The following is an 18,899-nucleotide window of genomic DNA, read 5'->3' on the forward strand; positions in this document are numbered from 1 at the left end:
CGACTTGAGAAGTACATGAGAGATGACAGACCATCAACATCTACAGCAGACGATGTGGATAGCAGCGATAAAAGTTCTTCCGACAGTTCAGATGATGGTGAGACTGGTTAGGAATGTGAAGCTGAGGATGGCAAGCAAGCAACTAAATCGAGCCATCTCAGAATTAAGCTACCATCTCTAGCAAGAGCATGTGACAGGTTTATAATTTCTGATAGGGCAGGAGCAGCAATAGCATCAGCTGCATTGCAAGATTTTGGTCTCATTACTCCTGAAGAAAAATCAAATGTAGCAAACAAAAGTAAGCTGAGGAGACAGAGGAAGAAAATGACGGAAGATCTGAATGAAACAAGGAAGGAAAATGAAACAGAAGCCTTATATTTTGATGGGCGAAAGGATGACACTAAAGTAAACATAAAGAAAACAAGTGGATATTACACCATTGATGTAAAAGGGGAGCATATTACATTGAAAGCTGAGCCAGATTCAAAATATCTTGGACATTTCACCCCTCAAACTGGGAATGCATTAACTATAGCTACTGGAATTATTGAATATCTTAAGAAAGAAAAAATGAACATCGATGACTTGAAAGTCATTGGCTGTGATGGAACAAGCATTAACGTTGGCAGTAAAAATGGTGTCATTAAACTACTGAAGAATCATTTCAAGAAAGCATTTCACTGGTTCATATGTTTACTACATGCCAATGAATTGCCCCTTCGCCATTTACTGCACCATTTGGATTGAGGAACTAAAGGACCTAACCACCTCACTGGACCTATTGGCAGCAACCTATCCAAATGTGAAACAATGCCTGTTGTCAAATACCAAGCAATTAAAGTCACAAGCATGCCACTGAACTCTGATGGACTTGACCTAAGCAAAGATCAAAGATATCTTCTGGAGATGTGCAGTGCTGTATCTGAGGGAATTTGTCCACCAAGTCTTGAGCCTCGTAATCCTGGCCCTTTAAATCATGCAAGGCGGCTAACAACTGCTAATAGCATCGTGCGACCTTATGTTGCTAGTGCAGAGCCATCCGAACAACTGACCATCTTAACCACATTCATTATGCCGGTGTATGCCCCATGTTTTGAAATTAAGCGCAACTCTTCTTACAGTCATGGGCCAAGAAACTTATGGTTCATGATCTCCAGTTCAAGAGATACTTGTCAGATGATCTAAAGTCAGTGATAAATCCGGTTCTTCAGAGGAATGTTTATTTTGCTCACCAGGAGAATATTCTAGTTGCTATGCTTTCTGCCAGCAGGAAAGAAAAAAGGCAACTGGCCTTCAAAACAATCATGGTGGCTAGAAACCAACCAGAATCGAGTTCAGGGCCCAGAGAGTTTGTATTATCCAAACTAAACTTCCATGCCAAGGATTACACAGACCTGATTGTCTTCCAAGATTATCCAAGACATGAGCCACCACTGACCAAGAAACTAAGAGTCGCTGAGCTGGAAGCTGTAGTACAAGAAGAAGAAATGTGCTATTTTCAAGACGTATCCTTGTCATACACAGATAGTAGAGAGGCATGTCAAGTTACTCACAGAAGCCTCTGCCTCGGTTTGTGGAGAGAAGGAACGTGACGGATTTATCCGTACGAGAATTGAAGCAAGAGGAATAATGCCCATATTTGAGACAAAATCAGACTACAAATGTAAGTAAATGGAAGAATGGAGGGAGGATGGGCTTGTCATGGTGTGGAACTCTATATGCAGCCATCTCCTCGTGGTGAGCTCTGGGTGACTTGTCACATGTGTCATGAGGAGTCAGCGAAGAGCTGCATTATTGCGACAATTCTCACAAAACAGTCAAAGGAGTTGCGGCACCTCTAAATATTATTTATTTCATATTAAACTTTAACAGTATCTTTACTTCGACATTCTACAAATTTCTGAACTACTGGCCATGTCAAATATTTAAAAAATATATATTCACCCATTTTCACCCCGCCCTTATATATATATATATATATATATATATATATATATATATATATAAAGAACTCTAGAGAATGTGGAGTTCTTAGTAATAATTTGGTCATTTGTTTCACTAAAGTGTCAGTTCTCCATTCTAGGAGATTTCAATGTTCACCACCACCTTTGGCTCTCCTCTCCTTTCACTGATCCACCTGGTGAACAAGCCTACACCTTTTGTATCCTTAATGACCTAGAGCAGCTTGTACAGCACTCTACCCGTATCCCAGACTGCCTTGTAGAGAGCTCCAACATACTTGACCTCTTCCTTACAACTAATCCTTCTGCTTACACTGTCAATCTTTTCTCTCCATTGGGCTCCTCCAATCACAACCTAATCACCTTAACCTGTCCAATCACTCCGCTACGGCCTGTGGACCCTCCAAAGAAATGTTGTCTGTGGCACTTTGGAGCTGTGGATTGGGAGGCCCTCATGCAGTTATTCTTTGATTTTCCCTGGAATGATTATTGCTTCCATGGCCGGGAGCCATCTGAGTGTGCCTTGCGCATTACAGAGGTTATTCTCTCGGGCATGAATGCATACATTCCTTTCTCATATCCTGTGACTAATGCAAGAAAGCTTTGGTATAATCACGCTTGTTCTAATGCTATCCACAACAAGGAGAGGACCTATAAAAGGTACCAGAGCCATCCCACCCCTGAATCACATCTTTTATACGTTTCTGCCCAGAATCATGCTAACTCTGTTCATCGCTCTGCAAAAAATAATTTCATCCGTACTAAATGCTCTTAACTCCCCAACTCGAATTTTTCGCTCTCCTTCTGGCACCATGCCAAAAACTTTTCTGACAACTTTACCTCATCATTCTTCCCTCTTCTTTTCTACTCTGATGGCTCTGTAGCTATTTCTTCTTCTGATAAAGCAGATCTCTTCGCTCAGACTTTCTCCTTCAATTCCAATTTAGACGATTCCGGTGCTGTTCCTCCATCACTTCCCCCCTTTGACTTCCTCATAGTTGACATTAAAATTTCTTCAGCTGATGTATTTTCTGCCATCACAGGCCTCAATACTAGCATGGCATATGGGCTTGTTAGAGTCCCTCCTGATGTTCTCAAGAACTGTACTTCTGTGCTTACACCCTACCTAGGCAAACTCTTTCGTCTTTGTCTATCAATTTGTACCTTTCCTTCTTGCTGGAAGTTTGCTCTCATTCAGCCAGTCCCAAAGAAGGGTGACCATTCCCAACCCTCTAACTATCGTCCAATTGCTTTAACATCCTGTATCTCAAAAGTTTTTGAGTCAATTCTTAACAGAAAAATTGTAAAGCATCTTTCCTATCACAACCTTCTTTCTGATCGTCAGTATGGGTTCCGTCAGGGACGCTCCACTGGCGATCTTTTCAACTACTCTTCAGACTCCTGGTCATTGTCCTTTCGGGTTTTTGGCGAAAGCTTTGCCATTGCACTTGACATCTCAAAGGCTTTCGATCGAGTCTGGCATAAATCTTTAATTTCCAAACTGCCCTCTTACGGTTTCTATCCTTTTGTCTGTGCCTTCATCTCTAGCTTCCTTTCTGGTCGTTTTATAGCAGCTGTTGTAGACGGCCATCGTTCCTCTCCTAGATCTATCAACAGTGGTGTTCCTCAGGGCTCTGTCCTATCATCAACTCTCTTCCTTTTGTGCATCAAGGATCTTCTAAGCTGTACATCTAACCCTATCCACTCATACGCTGATGACGCCACCCGTCACCTTTCCATTCAGTTCCTGCAACGCCCATCTCAGTAGTTACTTCAACAAACAAGGGATGAGGCTAAGGCACACCTAATGTCTGACTTGGCTCGTATATCTGACTGGGGTAAAAATAATCTGGTTGTTTTTTATGCTTGAAATACTCAGTTCTTACACTTATCAACCGACAAAATCTTCCACAGGTGTACCCACTAATGTTTAATAATATTCAGCTTAATCCTGCATCATCCTCGAACATGCTTGGGGTTTCATTTACTTGTGACTTACCTTGAAAAGTTCATATTACAACTCTCGTAAAATCTGCTTCCAAGAGATTAGGTGTTCTAAGCCGACTCCATTCCTTCTTTACCCCTGCAAAGTTGTTGCTTCTATACATGGGTTTTAACCGCCCCTGTGCAGAGTACAACTCTCATGTGTGGGGAGGCTCCTCACATACAGCTCTTCTCAATAGAATGGAGTCAAAGGCTTTTTGTTTCATTAACTCTCCTCCTCTTACTGACTCCCTATAACCTCTGTCTCTTCGCGGCATTGTTGCATCTTTATCTCTTTTCCATCGCTACTTCAATGGTCACTACTCCTCCGAACTGTTTGCTTGCATTCCTCTACCTCTTCGAAGGGCGCTTAGCACCCGTCTAGCAGCAAACTCTTATCGCTTTTCTGTCAAACTCTCTAATGCAAGAGTTAACCGTTACTCCCAGTCCTTCATTTATGCAACAGGTCAACTCTGGAACTGTCTCCCTGTCTGTATTTCCTGTTTCGTATGATCTCCAGTCTTTCAAACGCAGTGTGTCCAAGCATCTCGAAATGAACGGATCTTGAATTTGGCTCTCTCTTGTAGTTTGCTTTTCTTTTGGTAGGAACAGTTATTGCTGGCTCTTGGCCTTTGGTTCCTTGTTCTTCGCAAAAAAAAAAAAAAAAAAGATACAGCCCCATGAAATTCCTTCATTACTATCGGCCATTTCTAAGTTTAGCAAAATCACCTGAAGTTAAATGCAGCAATAAAATAAACTAAGTTAAAGAAAAAAGCCATCTGATTCAAAGGTGTTGAATGAAGCTGCAGATGACAGTAAGTGAGGAGGTGTAATGATGACACAGCCTCTGCTACCTTACCTGACACAACCATCAACCATTCTGACACACACACACACACACACACACACACACAATGACGCGACGCTCCCTCACTCCACCCGGAACACACACACACACACACACAATGACACGACGCTCCCTCACTCCACCCGGAACACACACACACACACACACACACACACACACACACACACACACACACACACACACACACACACACACACACACACACACACACACACACACACACACACACACACACATACTCAAGGTCCCTCACGCCATCCACAACACACACACACGCACGCGCACACACACACACACACACACACACACACACACACACACACACACACACACACACACACACACACACACACACACGGACTCAAGGTCCCTCACGCCATCCACTACACACCCACACAACTATACAAAAACGCAATGAATATTACGAGGTTTATACTGGTGTGTCAGAACAGGTTCACATACTTAACACAAGTTCCTATACAACCCTCACTGACGTCTGAGAAATGCCAGTAAAGTGAACAAAGGCGTCGGGTGTGAGAAGAAAAACCTACAACTGCACACGTATATTCTAGTTTTCCAAAGGGAACGACGAAACTGGAACAAACTTTTTACCTTACACAGTGGAGGATTCTTCCATCGCCTACTAAGCCTACCAAGCTCCTTATCAACCTATTCACCAGTCCTGTACGTATGAGACAGCCCTAGCATGTATTCAAAATGAACGAAATGGTGACATGTGGAGATGTAAGATACGTACGAGGACTGCCGGGGTTCAGGAAACGAGTTGCTAAGTGTGAAAAAATAAATAAATAAATAAATCACTTTACTTGATTGCCGCGTTAAGGTGGGTGATTAATAGGAAGGGAATGTGAGATAATTTGACAAAGAAGCAGATGGAGAACTGAGAAGAACGGAGATGACAGCTACATCAGTGGGGGCAGAGGATTATATTTTCATTATCTGGGGCTCAACCAAAAAAGTCTCTGAAGACTGCAAGAAAGAAACGAAAGAAAAAATATATACAGTGCCTAGGTATTTAGTTTAGAAAGTACCTAATATAAAAACCGAATATTTTTGGAGTTACACAACATAATTAAGTACTCCTCCTGTCGTACATAATAAGGAGTAAGTAGTGTTCATCTTTGTACGCCAGACGCAGCTTATATAACTCTCTCTCTCTCTCTCTCTCTCTCTCTCTCTCTCTCCCTCTCTCTCTCTCTCAGTATCCTGTACAATCCAAACGATAGCGAAAATCCTCTGTGTACACCAACATGTCCTTATCGTTGTTCGTTACATTAGCAACATCATAAAATCTTTCATATAACTCTAGTACAATATACCTGGATCTTAAAATTTAGGTAATGAATAGATACACAAGAATTACAAAGGAAATTTGAAAACTTATCCACCTACCTGACCAATGCCGGAAGGAAAAAAGTCAAAATGGTCACCATGGAATACATAAAACATGGAGAGAAATTAATGGAATACGAATGTGTAAAGTCACCTACTCACCATTGTAGAGATTCTCCTCCAGCGGGATGAGCAGAGGGATCACCACGTTGACTGCCATATTTCCTTTCTTCTTCCTCACTTAAGTTTTCTCGTCTTATGGATTTCTCTGTATTTTCGTATTAGTTTTTCCTCTTTTCACGAGTTTACGAGAGAATTCACCACAGCCTGAATACCAAGCAGCTTCACTAAAAACCTTCAAAAATTTTTCTAACACACTTGCAAATCAATGTACTACAAGTGATCCATAAACGACTGTATAGTGTTAATAAATCTTTCAGTTAATGAACAGTATCTTAACGTGTCCAATGCCATCAATTTTTTATTAAGTTAGGTGCCTCAGATTTTCAGGAAAGCGGCACTATTATTCAACAAGCATATAACATTCGCTGGTCTTTGCAGTTGTTTTAATCGGTTCTCTGTGGGTGGTATGGCGTGGAGTGGCACGGAATGGGGTAGTATGGTGTGGTATGGTGTGGAATGGCGTGGTGTGGGTGGAGTGTTCCCGTCCAGCAAGGAGCAGTAAGTGGCACACAGGAACACCCCCAGTGGCACTTGGCTGTCCACTCAGGCAACAGTCACGCACGAACTCCTCTTTTTATTGGCTGGAGTTTCTTCCCAGGCATCCCAGGCCACCGTCCACTGGGCCACACCTGCAGGGTAAAGAGAAGAGATTTTGATCATACAGTATGAAGCAGGTTTTTATCATGGATAAAAAGAATTATTACTTAAGCTACATCATCATCATTAGCAGCAGCAGCAGTAGTATCATAGGCCTACTTATCATCATCATCATCATCATCATCATCATCATCATCATCATTTGTAGCGGCAACAGCAGCAGAAGCGGTGGTATCATAGGACAACTTATCATCATCATCATCATCATCATTAACAACGTTAGACTATCAAATATCTCCTGTGATACTGAAGTAGACAGGATCCTAAAACAAGAATAGGAAGACAAAAAGAAATCATCATCATCACCATCACCATCATCCGGACCTCCTTTCCCACCCTACGGCACGGTAAGGAGTAGCACAAAGAAATCAGTGCAATAATTTGGGTACTTTTCCACTTCCTTTGAAGAGTGTTCCACACTGAAATCACTTATGCCCGAGGTGATATCCTGTGTGTGTGTGTGTTTCTTGTGGGTCTGCTGCCTCTCCTCCAATAAACAAGAAAAATATAATAGATAAAGAATGGTTCTTTATTCACCCATTTAAGAAAAAAAAAGGATCACTAAAGCCCTTCGTTCCGAGGTGATAACCGATGTGCGTGATTTCTCCGAGTGTCTTCTCCTGCGGAAAGAAAAGAAAGACAAAAGTTTCCTAGTCCACACTGTCTTCTTAAAATACTTCACAGTGGACTTATTCTTTCCCCTAAAGTGACATTAAGTGTGCGTATGCTTTGTGTGAGTCTGATCCGCGGCCTTTAAGCAAATGGAACTAAAGCACTGAACAGTAACGTCTACTTCCACAAGAAGGTGTCACAGCGATTTTTTTTCCCCCGAGCTGATTTATAACCTGCGTGCGTGAGTGTGTGTGTGTGTGTGTGTGTGTGTGTGTGTGTGTGTGTGTGAGAGAGAGAGAGAGCGAGAGAGAGAGAATTATAGTTTTTATATTTTTTCACGCGGTGATGTCTGGTATAGGTGTCCGGTTTATGCAGTTTGTTGCGTAGCAAACAACGAAGCCAGATAAGGAGCCAGAGCATATCAATACTTCTTTACACATTTCCTTTTAAAAACTATATCACATCAAAGACATTTTTCCGAGGTGATACCCTGTGTGCGTTTGTTGTGTGTCTGGCGCCTGTCCTTCAATGAACAAGAACATAAAAGAATACAAAACAAACCAATAATTAATTTCTTTATCTATATTCTTTTCAAAACCTGTCACAGCGAGGAGATTTTTATTCGCTAGTGGTATATGGTGGTGTTGATGTTTTGTGTGTATGTGGTCTCTATCCTGCAGTGAGCACCGCAAGGCGATGGTAGTTACTGTAATCACCCAACTCAGCCGCACTGTCAGCGGGGATGGTGACCTCTGCTGTTTGCCTGGTCGTGACGGGCGGATATTAAGCTGCAAAGTGGGAGGAATTCGGGATGTAGGAGAGAGAGTGCTTAGGGGGCCGAGGCAAGGCGGCCGGGAGAACAATGTACATGACGGTGATAAGGGAATACAGGACAGTTATTGTGTAAGTATTTGTATTAACAATATGGGTATACAGGACCATGTTATTGTGTAAGTATATGTACTAACAATATGGGTATACAGGACCATGTTATTGTGTAAGTATATGTATTAACACTGTGGGTATACAGGACCATGTTATTGTGTAAGTATATGTATTAACAATATGGGTATACAGGACCAGGTTATTGTGTAAGTATATGTACTAACAATAAGGGTATAGCCTACGGGACCATGGTACTGTGAGGTATATGTATTATCCCAGGCTTCAGTGACTCACTCTTGGCTGAATAAAATCGTCTACCATCACCAGAATGGAATACTAGAGTTGTCCCAATCATAACAAGGTTAGTGGCGACAGTATCAGCACCCTCAGCATTTTGTACTCCTTCTTGGCTGAGTAAAACCGTCTGATGTTAGCTGGAATGAATAATAAAGCGGTCCCGACCATGAAAAGGTTAATTTTTCACTGCAGTGACGTCTTTCCTGTTATACTGTACATAAGGGAACCACCACATGTGTTTGTAACGCTTAGGATGGATGTGTAACAGCCTCAGGTTAATGAAGGCTGTACCGTATCAAATTCATTATTTTTATTATCAATATTAATCAGGGAACATCAGATGTGTTTGTAAAGCTTAGGAAGGACGTGTAACAGCCAGGGGATAATGACAGCTATACCTAAACCATCTATATCGAACGTTCACTCCTCAGCTGGATAATACAACACTGCTCAAAAAACACTCTGTCGTAGTGAAAGAATACAAACTACTTCATTACGCTATAGCACACGTGAAAACCAGAAAACATGAAAAGCAATAATGTTAGACACCATTAAGGTGAAGGTAAGTAAAGCATCACCATCGGCATTATCTGACAATTCTTCGTAGTTCGAACGGTATTTCGTTTCCATGTAATGATACCAATCATTTCAGTCTTTGTGATACTGCAATTCAACGAATGAATAGACCTTTTTATGTAACACTGACACACTTATGGAAATATCGTCAATTAAGGAAAGTAAAGTCACTGTGAGAAAATGTACTGAATCCTGGTGAATGGAGACAAAACTGAAAAAGTTGACAGGTTTATATATTTTGTTGCAAAGATAAAAAGAGAGGGACGTGTGACCTAGGCCCGTATTATCGTCGACTGAGGAAACCCCCCAGCACCTTTTCCTAAACCATTTATTTTTCCTAATTACCCATTAATATCCTCGTTTTTGCTTCTTACATCTGTTTAATAACTGTATATACTGCATGAATAACACACAAGAATATAGGAACGGAGCAGACTCAGAAATAATTGGGTAAGGATGAGGTGTTAGTATGTATCCTAACCGCACGAAAACACCGCCCTTGAAGGTGAGTGTCCTCTGGCACAAGGAGGAAAGGTGACTGGAGTTATGAAAGCCTTGATACACAACAGGACACTGAGTACACACGCTGGCCTCCTGGTTGTATGGCCTTAAAATACTGATAACGCTGGAATACGGGCGTTAAGAGTGATAGCGGTGGAAGTGGTACTGTTAAGAGGTAGGATAGATATGCTATGCGTAGACTGATAATAAATGATAACTTAAGAGTATGGAGGTTCAGACTGATGACGGTGGAAGTAGCACCGGTACTGTTAAGTACATGTGCAACGCGTAAACAGATAGGATATACTGATAACACTGGAGTAGGGACGTTAAGAGTGTTAACGGTGGAAGTGGTGCTGTTATGAAGTTGATGTGCAATGCTTAGACAGATAAGGAATACTGTACTGATATCCATGCAATTTGGAGGCAAGGTAACCTACTGATAAGAGGGCAGTACAGTGTGTGCTTAGGCAATGGGGTCACACAGAGAATGGACGTGGCCAGGACAGTGACAGCATACATGAATGAGTCAAAGACCGTATTCTCGTAGGTTAAGGAGGCTCCCTAACACCTCTTCTTCAGCGATTTATTTTTGGATATGCCTAATATCCAATTGTATGTTATTTATGCAGAATATGGCGATACTCGATGGACTTATGTAACAGAACAGGAGAGTGAGGTGAAATAAACAAAATAAATCGCTTAGGAAAAGGTGTTAGGGAATTTCCTTCACACACAAGAATACGAGCCTTAAGGTATATGAGAGTTTCAAGGTAGAAGGAGGCATAGAATTCCCATAAGATGTTTTGATGTGAAATGGGAATGTGTGAAATATCAAAGTATGGTTGATAACGAGGCGAACTGATGAAGAACAGATTTTTTTTTTTTTATGTGTCCGACTCTGGGCATAGGCTTCACAGCCTGCTATTAAGGCCCAGCAGTCCTCCTACATACCATACACCTCTACATGTCACCACTTCGGCGCTAACACCCACCGTCCATATTGAATACATGCTGGGGCTGTCTCATACAGGGCTGGTGTAATGGTATTAGCGGGGGTATTTTTACGACATGTCGGCCGGTCTTCTGGTAGATCAGTAAAGCCTGATTTAATGAAATTCAAATCCTTAAACTGTTCCCTGCCCCAGCCGGGATTCGAACCTGGGTCCGTTAGGACTGCAGGCCACCTCTCTACCGATTGAGCTTTGATGCATGTATAGACTGCATATAACACCACCTGCATCCCTAACCTACAATGACAATCAAGAAAACTGCTCTACCTCACAGTTGCTGCGTGATGAACTTAATTCCTTCCTTGCGATAAGGTCCCTATTGAGATAATTATTCCCAACCTCACACGCTCTTATTAAAATGAAAACTCGTACTGAAGAGGCTAAGAAGGCTGTATCCAACACCTCCAGTTCGAACAGTGTCTCGAAAGGTCAGTCAAGTTGTATTAAGTGCCAAGATTTTTAAGGTCTTCTAGAGGTGAAGCACTTTTGGGTAAAGGCTTGGCTTGGGGAGTGATGAAGTGCTGTCCAAGATTTCAGTGCTTCAGGGATGTGCAAGGTTTCAGTTCTTCAGGGAAGTGCAAGGTTTCTGTGCTTCAGGGATGTGCATGGTTTCTGTGCTTCAGGGATGTCCTAGGTTTCAGTGCTTCAGGGATGTCCAAGGTTTCTGTGCTTCAGGGATGTCCAAGGTTTCAGAGCTTCAGGAATGTCAAAGGCTTCATTCCTTCAGGAATGTCGAAGGTTTCAGTGCTTCAGGGATGTCAAAGGCTTCATTGTTTCACGGATGTATCTGACCCTTTAGTTCCAAAAGTGTCTTAGGAGAGGAATGAAGTGGACGGGGGCAACAAGAACACACACACACACACACACACACACACACACACACACACACACACACACACACACACACACACACACACACACACACACACACACACACACACGCACGGTCGACAGAGGTACTTCACGGAGAGTTAATGGATGTATGGCCTATTTCACAACGTTGACGATAGTTTTTTTCCCTATTTTTCTGTTTTCATTTACAGACTTCCAAATCCTGCTCACTCAATTTATAACAAAAAAATAGGATTAGAAAGATTAAATGAAACCCAACACACAATTCCTGCCATGAACTCCAATTCATAATCTTTAAATAACACAAAAATAAAAACTGCCAATTACATTTTCCACAAAAGCCAGAAAATATATAAATATCAGAATGGTAAACTTATATCCTCCGAAGTCGAGGTCACAATGGCCTATTCAGAGCTACAGAAAAGGTGAGAGGAAAAAAAGGCTGAAGAAAAAACAGCTTAAAATCCTCTCAGAGTGAAGATATATTTTTCACTTGGGAAAACCAGCCCTATCTCTGTGGCCACCTCCCCCCCTGCCTCTGTGGCCACCTCCCCCCCTGCCTCTGTGGCCACCTCCCTCCCTGCCTCTGTGGCCACCTCCCTCCCTGCCTCTGTGGCCACCTCCCTCCCTGCCTCTGTGGCCACCTCCCTCCCTGCCTCTGTGGCCACCTCCCTCCCTGCCTCTGTGGCCACCTCCCTCCCTGCCTCTGTGGCCACCTTCCTCCCTGCCTCTGTGGCCGCCTCCTTCCCTGCCTCTGTGGCCTCCTCCTTCCCTGCCTCTGTGGCCACCTTCCTCCCTGCCTCTGTGGCCGCCTCCTTCCCTGCCTCTGTGGCCTCCTCCTTCCCTGCCTCTGTGGCCACCTTCCTCCCTGCCTCTGTGGCCGCCTCCCTTCCTGCCTCTGTGGCCTCCTCCCTCCCTGCCTCTGTGGCCACCTTCCTCCCTGCCTCTGTGGCCGCCTCCCTCCCTGCCTCTGTGGGTTCCTTCTTCCCTGCCTCTGTGGCCTCCTCCCTCCCTCACTTTATCGTATGCACACACCATCTTCACTACCACGACGTTCTTTCACATTAATTCTTTCAACTTCCTGACAATTTCCTCCATATCAGGTACGATATCCTGTACACAAGAGGTCAATGAACACTATACCTAAACTCTCCAGAACAAAAAATCTCTCCAAAGCAAAATACATTAACTGAAGGTGGCAAGAATATAATGGTGCCTGCGTCATCCGTGTGATGTGGCAAACCCCTTCAGGCTGAGGACGTATTTTATTCTTCCTATCATCCGACGATATTACTCAACCTGGAGAGAATATTTCTAGATGGCGTGATAAGATACAGCCCTTGTATATATGACCCGGGAATATAATATGGCACGGTGTTCTGAGGCGACGTGGGAAAATGTAATCAACTTAATAATTTCCTAAACTAGTAAACTAGACTTGTTACAGTGTACATAGTAAGTGTGTTGAAGCGCTACGTGACATTTTTCCCTTAGTTCAGGTGGCGTGGTAGGAGCAAGATCTGTGCAGTACTGTGTCAATAACCGGTATACTTGCACTAGACTCTGGATATTACTATACCTGTGTTGGATGTGAGGTCCTTAACAAAAATATACAAGTAGCACGGTGTTATGAGAAGAGGTGGGAAAGTATAACACAGTGTTATGAGGTGGGTATATATAGCACGGTGTTGTGAGGTGGGTATATATAGCATATGAGGTGGGTATATATAGCACGGTGTTATGAGGTGGGTATATATAGCACGGTGTTATGAGGTGGGTATATATAGCACGGTGTTATGAGGTGGATATATATAGCACGGTGTTATAAGGTGAGTATATATAACACGGTGTTATGAGGTGGGTATATAAGGCACGGTGTTGTGAGCTGGGTATATATAGCACGGTGTTGTGAGCTGGGTATATATAACACGGTGTTGTGAGGTGGGTATATATAACTCCGTGTTATGATCAGAGGTGGGAATGAATTACGAAAGGATATAAGGAAATGAAGAGGTGAGAATAACTAACCCAGTGTTATAAACAAGTGACAATAAGTAAAGGTTATGAAAAGACGTAACAATAACTTATGGGTTGTCAAAACGTAACGTGAGGTGAAAAGAACTAACGTAGTGTTATGAGAGAAGTTGAGAATAGCGCAGTGTTAAAAATAATTTACAGACATGAGTATAAACAGAGAAGAGTTTGCGAAAAAAATGATGAGGTGAGAATAAAACAGCACAGTAAGGAGAAATACAATAATAAGGGTTACCGTAGTGTTATGGAAAAAGAAAATGGATGATAATAAAGCTGGAAGTGTAATAAAAATGGAGTTGAGCCAAAAGAATGTCGTGGTATAGAAAGGTGAGAATAACTAACATATCATTATGTAAAAGTGAGATAATGTGAGAAACAATACCCTAGTGATCTCATTTACTAGTTATAGAAAAATGAAGCACGAAGAGGTTACCTAACAGGATCTCGTTAATGAAGTAGGAATTAAAACAGAACTATTTTATTAGGTGGGGACGCCCACTATCCACTCACTCGACGTACTGCTACTTTGGATGTCTACCCTTTCCTCGTGTCCTTCCTTCTTCTTTCGTTCTTTCCTTCATTCTTTCCACTTGCTTCTGCCTACGAGTGACTTTAGACTCCCTTGTCTGTCTTTCCTTCATTCTTTCCTCTTCCTTCTGCCAATGGGTGACAAGCTAAATGATTTCCTGTACACCAGGAGACCATTTACTACGCTGGATGGTAACCATATAACCACATTATGGCACCTGGTGGTGTAGTGGGTAATTAAGGGGCTCCAATCGGACTGAGCCTGTGTAGGTTCGTATCCAAGGGGTGGTTAAGGTTTATTGCCCTCGTAATGCCACTCAGGGATGAGTGAGGCTGGTCACTCTCATCTTAAAAGTCAGGACCAACTTGTTTAGCCCCGGGCTCCTCCGCTCCTCATGGGGCAAAATAGGATTGGATGATGGATGGATAAAAAGCTGAGAATAAATAGTGCAGTCTGATTAAATAAAACAATAAAAGATGAGGACAACCAATGGAGAAACAAAATTAACAGAGATGAAGGTAGCATACATGTGTGTGTGAGTGACGTAAGGCAGACAACATTTGCAAGCCAGGTAAGGCAGACAACATTTGCAAGCCAGGTAAGGCAGACAACATTTGCAAGCCAGGTAAGGCAGACAACATTTGCAAGCCAGGTAAGGCAGACAACATTTGCAAGCCAGGTAAGGCAGACAACATTTGCAAGCCAGGTAAGGCAGACAACATTTGCAAGCCAGGTAAGGCAGACAACATTTGCAAGCCAGGTAAGGCAGACAACATTTGCAAGCCAGGTAAGGCAGACAACATTTGCAAGCCAGGTAAGGCAGACAACATTTGCAAGCCAGGTAAGAGAAGGCGAACTGCATCATAAAAAAAGATGTTCAAAATGTTCAAAACATCCACATATAGTCAGCATTATACACAGATACATACACAAATGCACATACACATTTGCTATACATGTACAGTGCACACAAGAACACACACACACACACACACACACACACACACACACACACACACACACACACACACACACACACACACACACACACACACACACATTCAATATGCGGGGAAGGAAAAAAGTTTAAGTGGAAGACACAGACTTGGAGGAGATCGTGAGTGTGGTGTGGAATGCAGGTGTCAGGATGGTGGTGGTGGTGGTGGTAAGGCAGGCAAAGTTACTGCGTCTATGTGCCAGATACTGTCTGAGAATACCACCAGTGAAAGCTAACAACATATACACAAACACAAAAAGCGCACGCGCGAAGCACACACACACACACACACACACACACACACACACACACACACACACACACACACACACACACACACACACACACACACACACACACACACACACACACACACACAAACAAAATACTTCACATTCCCTACTGTTCTCTTTACCATCTAGCCATTTCACTCAGGTTGCGGGAAACTAGTTATATACAGTAGGTATTGAAGGAAACCATGAGTACCACTATGTGGCCATATATTATGACATCTTGTTTAGTTCACTCAGGCTACCACCAGACACTAATTATGTCAACAAATACCACAAACTAAGACAAAATTACCACACACATAAACCACTGAAAAATAATGACGTCTTTGTATTTTGTTTTTGCGACAAGAGAAGAATATTCCTCAGCTCTAGAAAGGCTAAACTATTGCACCTTCCTGCAGCAGCTAATGTCCATCAAAATAACACCTGTTAGCGCCACACGTCAACTACCTCATTACGATGCCTTCCTTTATACTGAATTTTACTGAATTACAGACGATTTTACTCAGCTTAAGATAAATCAAAGCTGCTGCGTCTAAATATGTAAGTAATTGTGCACGAGTACCAGGACTGAAAAACACGTCCCAAATAACCTACCCAAAACACTGACGCCTCCTCTTGCCATCACCAGACCATCTTACTCGTTAAATACAGCTGGAAATCACACTATAAACATAAACTACCTCACTACGATGATCTCTTATACTCTGTTCTTGCAACTACATTTTGACACAATACGATACCTGAGAACACCACACAAATTTTCCACTTCTCAATCATGACGTCTTCTATACTCTGCTTACGATATCACCAATGTTACTCAGTGAAGGAGAGACTAAAGTAACTGTGTCTACTGGCATCACATACAGTACATATTAATACCACGCCAGTATAAAACCACGCAAATGAACAATTACTCATTCAGTTCTTATGGATCAAGAAGGTATGTTGGTGTTACCACTAAGTCACATGATAATTCAGTGGCTTAAAAACTTGCGATACATGACAATAATCCGGTAACCTTGAAGACAACAAAGATTATGAGAGTACTAGTCTAGCTTCCAGTACTACACTATTCCACAAGGGTAACCAGAAATTGCTAAAGCAGGTGGCAGTATCAAAATACAAAGTTATCTGCAATACACGTCTTGCTTACCACCATAAAAACAAAGAGGCAAATCTACCTATGCATACCTTACAGTATTACAGTGATTTTACAATACCACAGAACCATACCAACACAGCCAGACTAATGATAGATATATACGATCTACAGACGGATTAATTAGCTCTCTGCCCTGATGTTTTCGTGAAATCGTGTTAACATATAATCTTTAGGACAACCTTTGAAATAAATTGTTTGTTATTGTTGACATATTCAGCATATTAACGAAAGCTTTAAATAATACTTACAGGCACAAAACCGATATCAATGCTTTTAGTTATTACATAATTCTGGTAAACCTACTATTTCCTACTCTTGACTGGGCCAGAGTTACACACAGCAGTGATATACTGCCAATTTATACAATAACTGGAGTGCTTGATTAGAAAATTATCATTTTCTTTACTCTGACCTCCTTCCCTTGCCCTTGTCCATTCACATAATCATACTTAACATTACTTTTCATTCCTTAACGGCATACACTTCTATCCTTTCCCACCCTCCTTTCTCGAATATTATCATTGCCTCTTGTTATATTTTCTTTTCCCTGCTTCTCCTTTCCATCTTTAGTAAATGAAGCCGGGGAGGGAGGAGGGTCTCAGTGGCGTTTCAAAGTTCTGTGTGCACACTACTTTTTTTTCCTTGACATTTTTATTCCCATCATTGTCATCACTCTCTCTCGGCATCGTTCTCTCTTCTCCAGCCTCAGTAAGTGAAACATGGGTAGCTTTAAACGTTGACTTTATATACTTTTTTAGCAGATTATTATATTTAGTTATATTTGCAAGTTCTTTCTTTTACAATCCTTATATTTCCTTTAATGCCATTGCTCGCTCTCACCCCAGCTCACTGCTTCCTTCCTACCTTAGAAACAACTGTGCCCGTCCACGTATTCTCTTCATCAATATTCTGTTTGCATTGGATATTACCTCATTTTCCCTCGTTTCTTTCTTAGTTTCCACTATTTCCTACATTCTGTCCATCTATTCATCTCAGTCTAGAAGTACAGCTCCTCCCTACACTCCCTTTTTTGGACCTCCTTTCCTGTTGTCAGTCCCTTTCTCCTACCAATTCCTTCCCTGCAGCCATGGCAATAATTTCATTTTCTGTTCCTCCAAATCATTCCTTTTTCCTTGCAGTATTTTATCCTTTACACACACACACACACACACACACACACACACACACACACACACCTCACCTCGCTGATCCTGGCCTTTTCCTCGTCGTCTCCTTCACACACACACACACACACACACACACACACACACAGACACACACAGACACACAGACACACACACACACACACACACACACACACACAGACACACACACACACACACACACACACACACACACACACACACACACACACACCTCATCTCGCTGATCCCGGCCACTTCATCTTCGTCTTCTTTACACACACACACACACACACACACACACACACACACACACCTCACCTCGCTGATCCTGGCCTCGTCCTCTTCCTCTTCTTCACACACACACACACACACACACACACACACACACACACACACACACACACACACACACACACACACACACACACACACACACACACACACACACACACACACACCTCATCTCGCTGATCCCGGCCACTTCATCTTCGTCTTCTTTACACACACACACACACACACACACACACACACACACACACACACACACACACACACACACACACACACACACTCCTCATCTCGCTGATCCCGGCCACTTCCCCTTCGTCACGTTAAAATTTCTGGCCTCGGGGTTCCGGGTTCCTGCCATTAATATCAAGGCTGTTTACCGCATCGCCCCCCTCACGCCCACTGAGCAGGGGGGCTTGGGCGGGGGGATGAGAGGTGGGGGAGGGGGAAGAAAGTGGATGAACAGGAAAGCTGGAAAGAGGGGGACAATGGGACCGGGAAAAAGGAAAGCCGGAGGGAATGTATGTGTGGGGGGAGAAACAGGAATGTTGGGAGAAGGTCAAGGAAGGCATGGAAACAGGAAAACTTGAGGAAGGGGAGAAAGAGGAGGAACAGGATAGTTGGGGGAAAGTGCGGCAATGACGTTGGGGGCAGGGCATGAAACCTGGGGGCAAGGAGGGCGAAGAAACAGGAAAGGTGGGGAGAAG

General features: G+C 42.7%; 1 protein-coding gene across 1 annotated transcript in view; it reads right to left on the reverse strand.

Moving 5' to 3' along the window:
- The window catches only part of LOC145391603 (putative neural-cadherin 2), a 337,197-nt gene extending 330,812 nt beyond the window's left edge, over nt 1-6,385 (reverse strand). The window contains exon 1 of the mRNA XM_080266147.1: nt 6,328-6,385. Within this exon, the coding sequence (XP_080122273.1) occupies nt 6,328-6,385 (58 nt within the window). The remainder of the gene's footprint in view (nt 1-6,327) is intronic.
- Between the last annotated feature and the right edge of the window lie 12,514 nt (nt 6,386-18,899).

This window comes from Coenobita brevimanus, chromosome 19 (genome assembly GCF_032717465.1).
Source record: "Coenobita brevimanus isolate Jiangsu-jjx chromosome 19, ASM3271746v2, whole genome shotgun sequence".
Lineage (NCBI taxonomy): Eukaryota > Metazoa > Arthropoda > Malacostraca > Decapoda > Coenobitidae > Coenobita > Coenobita brevimanus.